At 39.2% G+C, this 13,683-nt stretch overlaps 1 protein-coding gene across 2 annotated transcripts in view; it reads left to right on the top strand.

Moving 5' to 3' along the window:
• The window catches only part of KCNH7 (potassium voltage-gated channel subfamily H member 7), a 417,895-nt gene that overhangs the window by 277,446 nt on the left and 126,766 nt on the right, over window positions 1-13,683 (top strand). For both annotated transcript variants that reach the window (XM_054723107.1, XM_054723108.1), the window contains exon 4: window positions 8,679-9,107. In XM_054723107.1, coding sequence (XP_054579082.1) covers window positions 8,679-9,107 — 429 coding nt within the window. The remainder of the gene's footprint in view (window positions 1-8,678; window positions 9,108-13,683) is intronic.

Below are 13,683 nucleotides of genomic sequence, written 5' to 3'. Positions count from 1 at the left end.
GACTGAAGCTATCTCCACACACAGAATAAAGTTGATAATTTAGGGAATTATCTGGCTAACTTTAGCCTTAAAAATGTATTTCTATGATTTGGACTCCATATTTTGAATAATTAACACATAAAATATGTATTTTCCTGAATAGCTGCATTACTTTCTCAAATTTGTATTTCAATTTTCAGACCTCAAGCTCAGGAACAAATAAATTTTCTGAATAGCTGGTTCATAAAAGGGCAGTCACAGTGTTTTTATGATTCTCCATTGGAGCTGAAAGTCATCCTTTAATTCAAAGATGAAGGCTGGTATCCTATATAATAAAAGGCTAATATGCAAAATGACTAAACAGTGGAACGACTGGTCACTATGATGAGCACTGACCACCAGGGGGCAGACGCTCAACACAGGAGCTGCCCCCTGGTGGTCAGTGTGCTCCCACAGGGGGAGTGCTGCTAGGCCAGAAGCCAGGCTCATGGCTGGTGAGCTCAATGACAGTGGCGGGAGCCTCTCCCGCCTCTGAGGCAGCACTAAGGAGCAGCGAGCCTGGCTTCTGGCTGAGTGGTGCTCCCACAGGAGGAGCTCAGCTCAGCCAGGAGCCAGGCTCAGAGCTGATGAGCACAGTGGTGGTAGTGGGAGCCTCTCCCACCTCCACTCCACAGCAGGGCTAAGGACCCCTCAGGGGATGTCCGCCTGCAGGCTTAGGCCTATGTGGGGATGGGCCCAAGCCAGCAGACAGACATCCTCTGATGGGTCCCGGACTGACTGCAAGAGGGCACAGGCCAGGCTGAGGGACCCCCCCTGCCCCCCCCCCCCAGTGAATGAATGTCATTAATATAGTTTTATATAGTATTAATATAGTTTTAATATACTTTCTATTATTAATATAGTTTCTCAACAAGCATTACCTAGAAACAACCTATTATTCAGATGAATTTAATTAAAGGTTTTAACTATGCTTCTATTATGTGTTTGGAAGTTTCCTCTTTTTAAAGATTACATTTAATATAGAAAAAGGAACCATGGCATGGCTGCTAATGAAAATCTGGGAAAAGTTCAGTCATAGGTTACAATTGATTTTATGTTATGTTTCTCCCTGGGATTTGGGCAAAATTATATTTTTAAGATCAAGAAAATTGCTGGTAGATGAAAAATAGTATGTATCATCTCTTCATTAACAATAAATGTTAATGATAACTTAAATCAGCATATCTACAACAGCAACTATATATATATATATATTATAAATATATATATATAAATAATTTGGAAGCTTTTGTTTCTTAGCAACCCCCAAATCAGGCAGAGGCCCTAGTCATACAACATTTGGGCAATGTTTGTTCCATTTGTATTTAGAATATCCTATGAAGAAAATCCCTGTCAACATTATAACTACCCGATCATTTTGAGTCAGTCTAGGCAAACATGTTATTATTTTCACACGATTTGAAAGGATTGTTTAACTTGGCATTCGGAAAAGGAAGAAATCAATCAAAGAGAAACAAGATAACAGTTATTGTAAGTCATACATTGATTTATTCAGCCGTTATCACATTGGAACCTCGTGAAGTAACACTGATGTGTTTGCTTTCATTACCACTCCCTCGTTCAAAGGCAAGAAACTGCCTAACCCAACGTCATGGCCTTGGGATTACAACCTCGGGTGGCTGAAAGCAGTGCACTGCCCTGTCCTGGCTGTCTTAGCTCCCTTCTCCCACACCTGCATGTTCTGCTTCTTCACTCTCGCGATGACCTGGCCGGGTTGGGAGCAGTGCCTCTCAGACATTTGTGGACCTGGCCCAGAGGTTCTCTGCTGCTGCAGCCCCTGAGGTTGCTCTCACACGCGCTGCAGCCTTAACCTCCCGGCTTGCACACAGGCCGCCGTGCACTGTTGGGCCAGGGCTCACCTGGCTTCAAGATTCCTGTTTGGTCCTATACTTACTGCCTGGTTGTAAGATCTTGCTTTTTCTCTGCTATCCCTCGCCCTAGAAAATCTTCTGCGAATCTTAGTTTTCCAAGGCCTTACTCACCACATCTGCTCCTTTAAACAGTCCCAATGTTTAGCTTTAGGTTTACTAAGCGGGTGTGCTCCCTGCTGATCTTGTGTTATCGCTAGCACCAGGACCATACTGGCCACACTGCCCCATTCGTCACCCACTAATCAGGTGAGCAAGGTCAGGACTCAGTTAGCATGGAGGGATACTTTTTCCCAGCCTAACTGCTGTTGACTGCCTTCTTACACAATAGTCTGGGTTGCTCTGGCAGCCCCTGGGCAGCATTGTATATACCTCCTTATATAGTTAGGACCAGGAAAGACTCTTTCCTTGCCCGGTACCTCTACAGAAATGTTCTCCCTAGAAAGAAAAGGCAGGTATATTGAAGATCTCTGTTTCCCCCATAAAATTTTTAATTCAATTTTTTTGTGTGTGTGTGTGTGGTAATAGCTGATAATAGATGTAATTTAGATCATGATTTTTCTAGACCAAAAGCTGGCTATCTCTTCCCTCTGTGCTGTATACTATGCCACTCAGCCAACACCGTCCTCAGGGCTGGAACCACGCTGCTGGGATGTCATCTGTGTGGACACATGGTTCTGCCCCTCACCGGGAATTGTCAAAGGCAAGAAACTGCCTTACCCAACGTCATGTCCCTTCCCAGGGCCGGGCTGGAGCAGTGACAGCTGTTGGAGGGATCCAGAGTCCAGACACCCTGGCTTCAGTGGAGCATGCCTTGGGAGGCTACTCAGCTGCACAGCTCTAGGAGGACTTGCTGAAGCTGCAGCTGCACTTGCATAGCCGTTTTACCTTCCTCTGCCCAGTCCTGCCTTCCTCCCTTCCGCAGAGGGATGTCTCCGGGGAACACCCAAGGAAAGTTTTGCACAGTCTGTTCTCAGGGATCCAAAGGAAGACACCTCTCACCACACTTAATCCTTTGTAAGGGGAAATAGCTCCACTTTATGGCCTTTATAACATCCTCTATTCTGCTGCCCACCACACCCACACATATGCCCTCTCTTTACCCCACTATATTCTCTAATTTACATGACTGTTTGAGCTTAAGTTTCTTTCTTCTTTTCAATCCGTAATTCATCTAAGCAGAAACAAGAGAGAGTAAAATGCTTCTAATTTATATTATATGGGTTTTGATTAATAGATAATCAAAGTTCTAAGAGTTTGTAGAAATGATGAGAAATTACACCAATGAAATGATTGGGAATTGGTAGCTGTGAGGAAATTCAGTAATTATGAATATATGGAAGATACTTCAAAAATACTATTTTTCTGCAAGAAATATTCTTTCTAACATTCCTAGGTATAATCCTAATAGGAAAATTGTTTGTAGTCAAATTGGTGCAAAAGTTTTCTTCCAAACTCTACTAGATGAGAACCACACTCAGGAGAGAGAGAGAGAGAGAGAGAGAGAGAGAGAGAGAGAGAGAGAGAGAGAACGGTTTAGATTGATGAGATATTTTCAATTTAGGAATGTTTACCAAAACCATTTTCTAAAGTCCCATTATCACAGGAGAGAGGATAGAAATGTAATTTTGATTGAAATAATTTTGTGAGAACTGTAATTAGCACAAAGGTATAAGCAAAGTAAGTCAAAACTAGAAGTAATATTAACAGTCAACTAATCCTAGGAGATTCTAAGGGAGGTTAATAAAAGGGTTTTGTTTTGGGAAAGGGGGGGGGGTCATTATTCAATCTCTGAGATAATAAATGAAATTGTGGGTATGTATTTACCTACATTTATTTAGAGATTATGATTATCATTAGATTCTCAGGTGGATATTCATAGTCCAAGAAAACAGCAAATCTTGAGTAAACTGAAATTAAATCAGGGAAACTACTGTTTTATTCTGACTTTACCCAGATTTCTTATTTGACTGTGGGCCGAGTATTTCACATCTTTGCATATTTAGTTAAAGTCGTAATTCTAGAGTTCTCAAAGAAAAAGACAATGGGGATATCAATGTGCCTTCTTGGTTGATAAGTAAAAAGCTCTTAGTTCAGTATGACACAGGATACATGAAGATGCAGCTTCTAACTTATATTTAGCAGCTCCACAAGAAAACCTTCCAGAGAAAGACCTTGTCATAATTGTTACTTATAAGTTCCTATATATCAGAAACTATATATCTTCTTATATGAAAGTGGTGTATTGAAGCAAAATTGTGTTCATACAAATAGTTTATCAGTGCTTATATTTATTTTGGAGAATGTGTAAAATATGTGTAAAAAACATATTCAGCTATTCTGATTTCAGATTTATTGAACATTTTAGTAAATAGGCTAAACTGTATCTATTTTAGCTATTCAAGTTAGAATCTACACTAATAAAAGAAATATGCAAATTGACCATCACTTTGCGACACCCACCAGCCAATCAGGAATGTGTATGCAAATTAACCCAACAAAGGTGCTGGTGGCCCCGCCCCCCAGCCACTCCAGGCATCTGGGCAGCATGCATGCAGGCACAGAGTGGTTGGGCGGGGCGGGATGCCTGCTATGAGGGAGAGAGTGGGGGGCGGAGGCAGCTACAGGAGCGGCACTCCAGCTGGAGCAAAGACTGAAGGCGGCGGCCTGAGAGAAGGCCTGAGTCCCAGGTGCCAGAGGAAAACTAGTGCCAGCAGCCAGGGGAAGGAAGGCCTATTGCACGTATCTCTGCATGCAATGGGCCTCTAGTACATATATAATGAAATACGAAGACTTGACTTACAAGGGTATTTATCAGTGCTAAGATCCTAACAGGACTACACTCATTTAGTGTTTCTATTTCATGCCTGAAAGTGCCAGCACTAAGCAAAATTCTCAATGTGTATTCTTTCCGGATGAATGGCAGTTAGACAACTAAATCTGTAATACAATATAACATGGTCATATTAACCTAGTGATGCAGAAAAAACCATCTGTACCACCTTGTACATGACTAAACTGTACGAGCAAACTACACGCCTTGTGTGATCATTAATTTAAGAAAGGCAGTGAATTGTCTTTAAAAGAAGAGAGTAATGTAAGTAATGAAAAATGAATAAAAATTGGCATTGACCTTCAGGCCATTATAATAAGCTTACAGAATTGATTTGTAAACTGCTTTATTATTCAATTTCATATGCATTAAAAACTAATCAAATGATTCTGATGCAGTTCACTAATTTTTAACTTGCCAATTTACTTGAGCATATAAACATTGTCAGTAGAATTATGTGAAAATGCCTACAAAACAGTTATTGTAATATGCTGTTATTTAATCCTATTTGCACAGATTCATTACTCTTTTCTGCATTTTATTAATCAACAGTTTAATGCTCATAGATAGAGAGCAGGGAGACAGCTGGGTGGGGGTAGGGGCGAAAGGATTGAGCAAAAAAGAAAAAAGAGAGAGAGAACTCATGGGCATGAGCAACAGGGTGGGTGATTTCAGGGGTAAAGGGCGATAGGTATAGGTAAAAGAGACCATAGATGGGATAAATGGTGATGGAAAAACTTACATTTTAAAAATGAGTTTAATGTTCAACATACTTGGGGTTTGTCTATGCATTGTGTCATGTCTTCTACCAGAAAGATCAATTTTATTTCAATTATATTTGACACTGTTAATTAGGTGTCCACTAGCTTACAAATGAAAGTATACAAAAGTAAATTAAACTATTTAGTTCTAAAATTTTCTGAATGGGTGTTTTTCAGAGAATTCACTAGATGATGATGAGTTTGAAAACACTTGTATGCTCTAAGATCAGAATAGTAGCAATTAAGAAACACTGAAGAGAGATGAAATTTACAATACTAGTAAGAGCTATATCAAGTTTATAGTATATGGTATACAGTTCACCATTTCCATGAGCTACCAAGTTCAACTCAATAATTTTTTTGATAAATAGGGGTCAATACAATTTCAGGAGGCTAAGATTCTCTAATTAAGTTGGCCAAAGCAATTAAATATTCTCGTTTTTCTACAGTAAAGATTGAAGCACATTTTTAGTTTGGCACCTGCTTGTGGAAAGTTATTTACTAAACTCAGGCATCCCGTCAGAGATGGGGTTTGGTGAGCAAAACAGACAAGGGCCCTTCACTTATGAGCCTACAGTCCACTAAGGGAGAGAAATAAGAAAGTCAACAAGCGTACAACTAGGGAACTGTGGTGAAAGTTATAAAGGGGATACTGATCTAGTTCAGAAGGAAGGAAAATTTTTCCAAAGGAATTAACTTTGGAGCTAAAACCTAAAGAATGCACTAAGTGGGAAGAGTAAAATTTACCAACACAAGGAAGCCTGGAAAGAAGCACAGGCCTTCAGAGGAATTATAAAGTCCACGTGACTGGATCCTGGAGGGTGAGGGAGGAACGATGAAGCTGCAGAATGGAGATAGAGTTGCCTTCATTCCCAACACAGGGAATTATTGGGAGCAGTGAAAGATTAAATCATAGTCTATGTGATCAAAAGTGACATTTTCTTAAAATATAGAAAACTATTTTTTAAAGGATGGACAATATGATGCAATGTGGAAAGTAATTGGCATCCAATTGCAAGAAATCAGATGAAACCTATTAGTAGCTTAGACAAAAGTGAGAGCAGTGGAAATGAGAGAAGTGAAAATGATTATTATGAATGAGTATCACTAAAAAGATATTCCAGAGGTGAAATGAACGCAATTAGGGAACTGATCAGATATGGGGGATGGAGGTGAGAGAGAATAGTAACTACAATGAGTCCCAAGTCACAGGCTTATAGAACTAGATGGATTGTAATGCTATTCACTGAAAGAAAGGGCTAGGCTTGGAAAGATAGAGCAGGAGATTGGATTTGCTATGGGATTGTGAGGTGTCATTAAGAATTCTAAATGAAGATGTTGATGAGGCCTTTAGATATGCAATTTTAGAACTAAGAAAAGAGGTTAAGGCTGGAGATACAAATTTATGAATCATTGGATTTAACATGTGTGTGCATGAGACCACCCACTAGAAGATTATACTCAAATAAAATGCAGGAAAGTTCATGAGTTTTGAGTGTTCTTTCACATTTTAAGACCACCTTCAGTTCACTGAGGAAAAATTCATAGTAAATATATTAAAGATAATGGTGCCCCTGACCATCAGAGAATATAAGAAGGTAAACCAAAGACACCAACTGACTAACTAGAATGGCGACATGTAATTGGCTTTCCAATTACATGTCGCCATTCTAGTTAGTCATCGGTGATGTGGACCTAAGCTATTAAGCTGGCAATACAAACTAGAAACTCTGCATTTTCTTGCAGACAATTCTTAGAAGATCTTTATTTTTTTTTTTTTAAATATATTTTATTGATTTTTTACAGAGAGGAAGGGAGAGGGATAGAGAGCTAGAAACATCGATGAGAGAGAATCATCGACCAGCTGCCTCCTGCACACCCCCTACCAGGGATGTGCCCGCAGCCAATGTACATGCCCTTGACCGGAATCGAACCTGGGACCTTTCAGTCCGCAGACCGACGCTCTATCCATTGAGCCAAACCGGTTTCGGCTAGAAGATCTTTAAATTATACAAAATTATTTGGATGCTTTCTCTTATATTTTCATTTCTCTTTAAGGATAGAAGTTTTACCTTTTTAACTTTTTTTTTAATTTATAAAAGAATGCATGCTTGAGGTAACAAACAAGAGAGATGCAATGTATTATATTTTCCCCACTTCCAAACATGAAGAACATAGACATATTCTTGTTTTTTAAAGAATGCCATACGATTTCAAAGTATAATAATTCCATAATTTATTCAACTATTCTTCATCTAATGAATATTCAGATTATGTCTAGTTTTTGTGGCTTGTGATATTCCATAAATGAGGTTGCTGAGTCAAATGAAAAGTGTGTTTTTTTCATTTTAGTGGATATTGTAAAATGACTTTCCAAAGAATTTGTAGCAGTTTGCAATCCTCCCCAGAATTCTTTGCCAACACTAAATGTTATGCTTTTTTTAATTTGAATTTTACTACCAATGAGTTTATGTGTTTCTTAGTTATATTCTCAGATTTCAGAACAAAAAATCAGGAAAAAGAAATTCCTATCTTTACCATACATCTCTCTCTATGAAACCAAAAGTTTTGCAAGAATTCCAAATGGAATAAGAAACATACATAATTGACATCACTTTTCCATCCACAGTCAACTCACATTATTATCCAATAGAAACCTTCTAGCTATGTCAGGCCAGCTCCTCACCTCCACCTCATTCCCTTCCCCCCTACTTGCAATACAATAGCCCCCCAACACATATACATGCATGCATACCCTATAGTCCATTCTGTGTCTGATCCTTTTATACACAGTGCCCCATCTCTTTTTTTTTTTCTTTCTAAACTATGCTCTTCCCTTCAAATACCCTCAAAGAATGGGTATGTAGTGGATATATACTTTTAATTTCTTAAAACAAAAAACCTTGTGTCATTCAAATAATGCTTTCACATCACTGGAGAATATCTACCTATCAAAAACACGGTAAAATTATGTTTACTACTTTCTTACACTACATGATAATTTGTATTAGCCTCAGAGAAGTTGTCTACAATTTGCCTCATTCCAACTGTAAATTAAATATTGACTAATAAATCTTCTTAAACATCATTTAAATATGAACCAAACATATTTGCTTGTTTATTTTATGGAGTATATATTTTGTCTTATAATAATTCTCTTTTCTGTCTCTACTTTAGGGAAACTTTTTGGGTTCAAGTTCCCTGGCCTGAGAGTTCTCACTTACAGAAAGCAGTCCTTACCTCAAGAAGACCCGGATGTGGTCGTGATTGATTCCTCTAAACACAGTGACGATTCAGTGGCCATGAAGCACTTTAAGTCTCCTACAAAAGAAAGCTGCAGCCCCTCTGAAGCAGATGACACAAAAGCCTTGATACAGCCCAGCAAATGTTCCCCGTTGGTGAATATATCTGGACCTCTTGACCATTCCTCTCCCAAAAGGCAGTGGGACCGACTCTACCCTGACATGCTTCAGTCAAGCTCCAAGCTGACCCATTCCAGATCGAAAGAAAGCATTTGTAGTATACGGAGGGCTTCTTCAGTCCATGATATAGAAGGATTCAGTGTCCACCCCAAGAACATATTTAGAGACCGACATGCCAGTGAAGGTACGTCTGAAGTTCTTTTAAAATCTGAAAACATAAATTAATGGGTAATGAAAGGGAATTTCAATACTGTTTTTCATTTCTACATTAATCTTTATTCCTAAGAGCAGTGATTTTCAACGTTTTTCATCTCATAACACCATACACTAATTACTAAACTTCTGCAAAAGTAAATTTTTTGCTTAACAAAAAAAAAAAAAAAAGGGTATAATTTTGATTCAGTCACACCAGATAGCTATTTTTGTGTTGCCTATTGTCATGTTTTTATTTGCCAATCTAAGGGAAAGGAGGTCAATGCCCCTGACTAAATAGTATTACGTTTTAGAAATTCTTGTGGCATAACAGTTGAAAATCATTGTCTTAGAGCAGTGGTTCTCAACCTTTCTAATGCCGTGACCCTTTAATATAGTTCCTCATGTTGTGGTGACCCCCAACCATAAAATTATTTTCGTTGCTACTTCATAACTAATTTTATGGTTGAGGGTCACCACAACATGAGGAACTGTATTAAAGGGTTGTGGCATTAGAAAGGTTGAGAACTGCTGCCTTAGAGGAAGAAATGTGAGTAAGGGCTATTAAAAAATATGAGTCCTATATTCAGAATTGTTATTGATTTCTTCTCTGAACCCTAGTGACTAATTTGGTTTCTTTTGGCTTCTTTATCTGTGTTTCTGAAATAGTATGATAACCACTATCTGCCTACTTAATGGAAGTTTAATGAATAAATGACATAATATAAGATGTGCTTAGGTCATGATGCTATCATCTCAAGCATAATTAATTTTGTTATATTTAGCAAATAGTCAAACCCTGGGCAGAAACAGTGGTGTGCTATCACAGGACTATTTAATTGAACAACTCTTTCCGAAGGAAGAGGTGTTTGAAATGTTACATAGTGAGTGATCAGGAAGCTATAACCTGATTAAGGGAACAAATAGGTAGGGGGGAAGGATAAAAGTTTAAGGAACAAAAATAAAACAAAACAAAAACCTGAAACTCTTGATCTTAAACAAATCAACTTAGAAAGCAAAGTAGGAATTCACTCATTTCTCCCTAGCTTCTTACTTTTCACATTCTTATATTAGCTAGTAGTGATAGTATCCTACCTAATGAACAATATGCAAATTAACCATCACTCCACTACACCCACAAGCCACGCCCACCAGCCAAACCCACCAGCCAATCAGTGCGGGTATGCAAATTAACCCCAACCAAGATGACTGCCACCACAGAGAGCAGGAGGGAGGCTTGGGTTTTCCCAGCAATAGAGGAAGCCAAGCTTTCCACACACCCTGGCGGGCCCAGGCCTCCACTCAAGAATACAAAGTTTCAATTATAGAAGATAAATCTCAAGAAAAATGGCGGCAGCCACGGAGCTGGAGAGAGCAGGCTAGGGTTGCCCCTGGCGACTGAGGAAGCCAAGCTTTCAACCTTCCCTGGCCAGCCTAGGCCTCTGCTTAAGGCTACAAAGTTTCAATTATAGAAGGTAAACAAATCCAAACAGAAATGGCGGCAGCCACGGAGCAAGCAGAAGGCTTGGCTTTGCTTCAGGCTACAAAGTTTCAATTGTAGAAGATAAATATATCCCAGATACCATGGCCTCCGCTTGGGTCACCTGGGGGCATGACTGGCCTGCAAAACACCACAGGCCCCTCGCCCAGGCTGCCCCACACCCCAAGGGAACCCCCACCCTGATCCAGGACACCCTTCAGGGCAAACCAGCTGGCCCCCACCCATGCACCAGGCCTCTATCCTATCTAATAAAAGAGTAATATGCAGATTGACCATCACTCCAACACACAAGATCAAGATAGCTGCCCCCATGTGGTCAAAGATCCTGCCCCCATGTGGACACAAGATGACCACCACAAGATAGCCAGCAGGGGAGGGCAGTTAGGAGGGACCAGGCCTGCAAGGGAGGGCAGTTGGGGGCAATCAAGCCTGCAGGGGAGGGCAGTTAGGGGTGACCAGGTCGGCAGAGGAAGGAAGTTGGGGGCAAACAGGCTGGCAGGGGAGCAGTTAGACATCAATCAGGCTGGCAGGGCAGTGGTTAGGGGGTGATCAGGCTGGCAGGCAAAAGTGGGGCAATTAGGAAGGAAGGAAGGTGAGCAGTTGGGAGCCAGCAGTCCTGGATTGTGAGAGGGATGTCCCACTGCCCTACATGGGACTTCCCTGGAGGGGTCCCAGATTAGAGAGGGTGCAGGCTGGGCTGAGGGACACCCCACCCCCCCGTGCACGAATTTTGTGCACTGGGCCTCTAGTGGATTTATATAAAGCAATGACCAAAACTGGTTAACATCATAATAAATAACATTTGTTGAGTATTTACTATGTGAGAAGCAATGTAACTGCTTGATACATATTAATGCCATTTAGCTCTCCTAACAACCTTATAAATTAGGAACTATGATCAAGCCCCATTTATATAGATGAAGAAACCAAGGCATAGATAAGCTAAATAAATAACTGGCTCAAGGTTATAGTGTCAGAGTTGGCTTTAAACCCAAGGCCCACAATCGATTCATGTTTTTCTTTCCTCACTCCTGCTCCATAAAAGCTTCCTGAACAAGGGGCCTATGGAATCACTGAACTTTCCCCATGGTGTCCAAGACTCAGAGTGCCTGCTGCATGGACACATCAGTCTTCAGAATCCTTCAGATCTGAGATCTTGAGAGACCTTTTGTCCTTTCTATGGTATTCCTTCCTGCAAGTGCCCATCATCACTCATGCTGCTGCTTTTTAACATAAATCCAATGCTGGGGCTCCTGAGTGAAGGGTACTAGGTACTTTGCCAGCTTGTCACAGTTATTTTTTTAAGCCTCATTTCTAGCCTCTCCAAGGCTCTCTCCCCTCCTATGTATTCTATTCCAATCCTCCACAAAACTAATTGCCTTTTCTAAAAATGTATTATGCCTTTTCTTGGCTTCAATATTTTGTTCTGCCAGAAACACTCTTCCCAACTTTGCCCCATAGCTGTAAGGACCCACTTCCCCTTCTCAAACCAGAGGAATTAAATTTGCAACTGAGTGTGCAAAGCAGTGTTTACATATATTACAGAATTTAATGCAGTCTGCATTATCCTACATTATATGTCTGTGTCATCCCTGTTGGATATGTAAGCAAGTAATTATGTTGCTATGAGCTCCCCCACACAGGAGTTCTGGCACAATTAGCTCTGCAGCCTTAGTATCCAGAACAATTGCCTGTGTTATGACAGAAACTAAATGAGTGCTGGTTAAAATTGAGAGGACCATGCTTGTGAAACAAGTTCCGAAAACACACACACATCAGGAAATGAGTTACCTGCTCCATAATGCTCTAAAATTTAAACCAAAAGCTTAGGGTTGAATCACGTGGGGATCTATTTTTAAAGGGTGCTGTGAAGTAGAGAAGGCAGAAGAGGTGAAAGAAAATGAGTTGGCAGGAAAATTTTCGAAGAGAAAAAGTCAGTATCACTGAAACAGAAGGAATAGTTTTCAATCAGATAGATTTGAGAAACTGTATATGGTCAAAGAGCAATTAGCACATTTTAATCTGTAGTCCAAAGAATGTCAAAAAGTGAGAAAAAAATAAAATCAAGGACAATTTTGAAACTGGAAAATTATCTAAGGCTCTAAACCATGTAGTAATTGCATGTTCTGTATCTCCTGACCCAATGAGACCTCTAAAATTTGATTTTTGAGCAATAGATACAATGGCTGAAAAACAGTAAAATCAACATAGTAATTTAAATGACCAGCATATATTTTAATTAGTTAATACAATTAGTGTAGTCATTTTTAGGAATTATGCTGACTTTTCAGAGATTGGCCTTTTTGCCTAGTACCTGAGTTATAGTATAATAACATTCAGAAACAGTACATTTGAATATTAAATGATACATTATCAGTGCAGTATAGACACAAACTTAGCCTGTGATTTGATGGTGATGCTAGAAGGTTAGATCAGATTTCATGATTTAACTTTACAGTTTTCAATTTTATGTGATCTCATTTAGTGCACAGTTACTGATACAATGATGCGAAAGGGAGATATAGCATTTTTTGATTTCTCAGTATGGATTCTATACATGGACATGAGTTGAGATCATCTTCAATTTATGTTATTATCATCCAAGTTATGTTATTATAAAAAAAAATTGTATCACTTTCTTGCAGATGCTACAGTTAATGCCTCATAAATTCAGTGGACATTTTGTACTTAGCTTCAGAATAATTTTAGCTACAACACTCATTAACATAGAAGACTACACTTTCTAAGGCTATATATTTTAAATTTATATTTTATATATTTTAGAAACTGAGCCACTGAAAAGGGAAAATGGGGAACTTATCAATCCATGTAACTGGTTAACAGGTTAAACTTCACATGCATCAGATTTTGAATTTATGTTGTTGTCTACTATTTCAAGAAGAGTAATTTCCTCTTATGTTGGTTATCTTTGTAAAAACTTGTTAACTTTTTAACTTTAAAAAACTTGTAAATATATTAGAGCATAATATTTTACATTATTATTTCATTGAATCTACATTATTAAGTTCCTTAGAACTTTATTTCTCAACCCATTTACAGTGAAGGA

This window comes from Eptesicus fuscus, chromosome 11, assembly GCF_027574615.1.
Source record: "Eptesicus fuscus isolate TK198812 chromosome 11, DD_ASM_mEF_20220401, whole genome shotgun sequence".
NCBI lineage: Eukaryota > Metazoa > Chordata > Mammalia > Chiroptera > Vespertilionidae > Eptesicus > Eptesicus fuscus.
The sequence above is the reverse complement of the archived record's forward strand: the minus strand, read 5'-3'. Positions and strand labels throughout refer to the sequence as shown.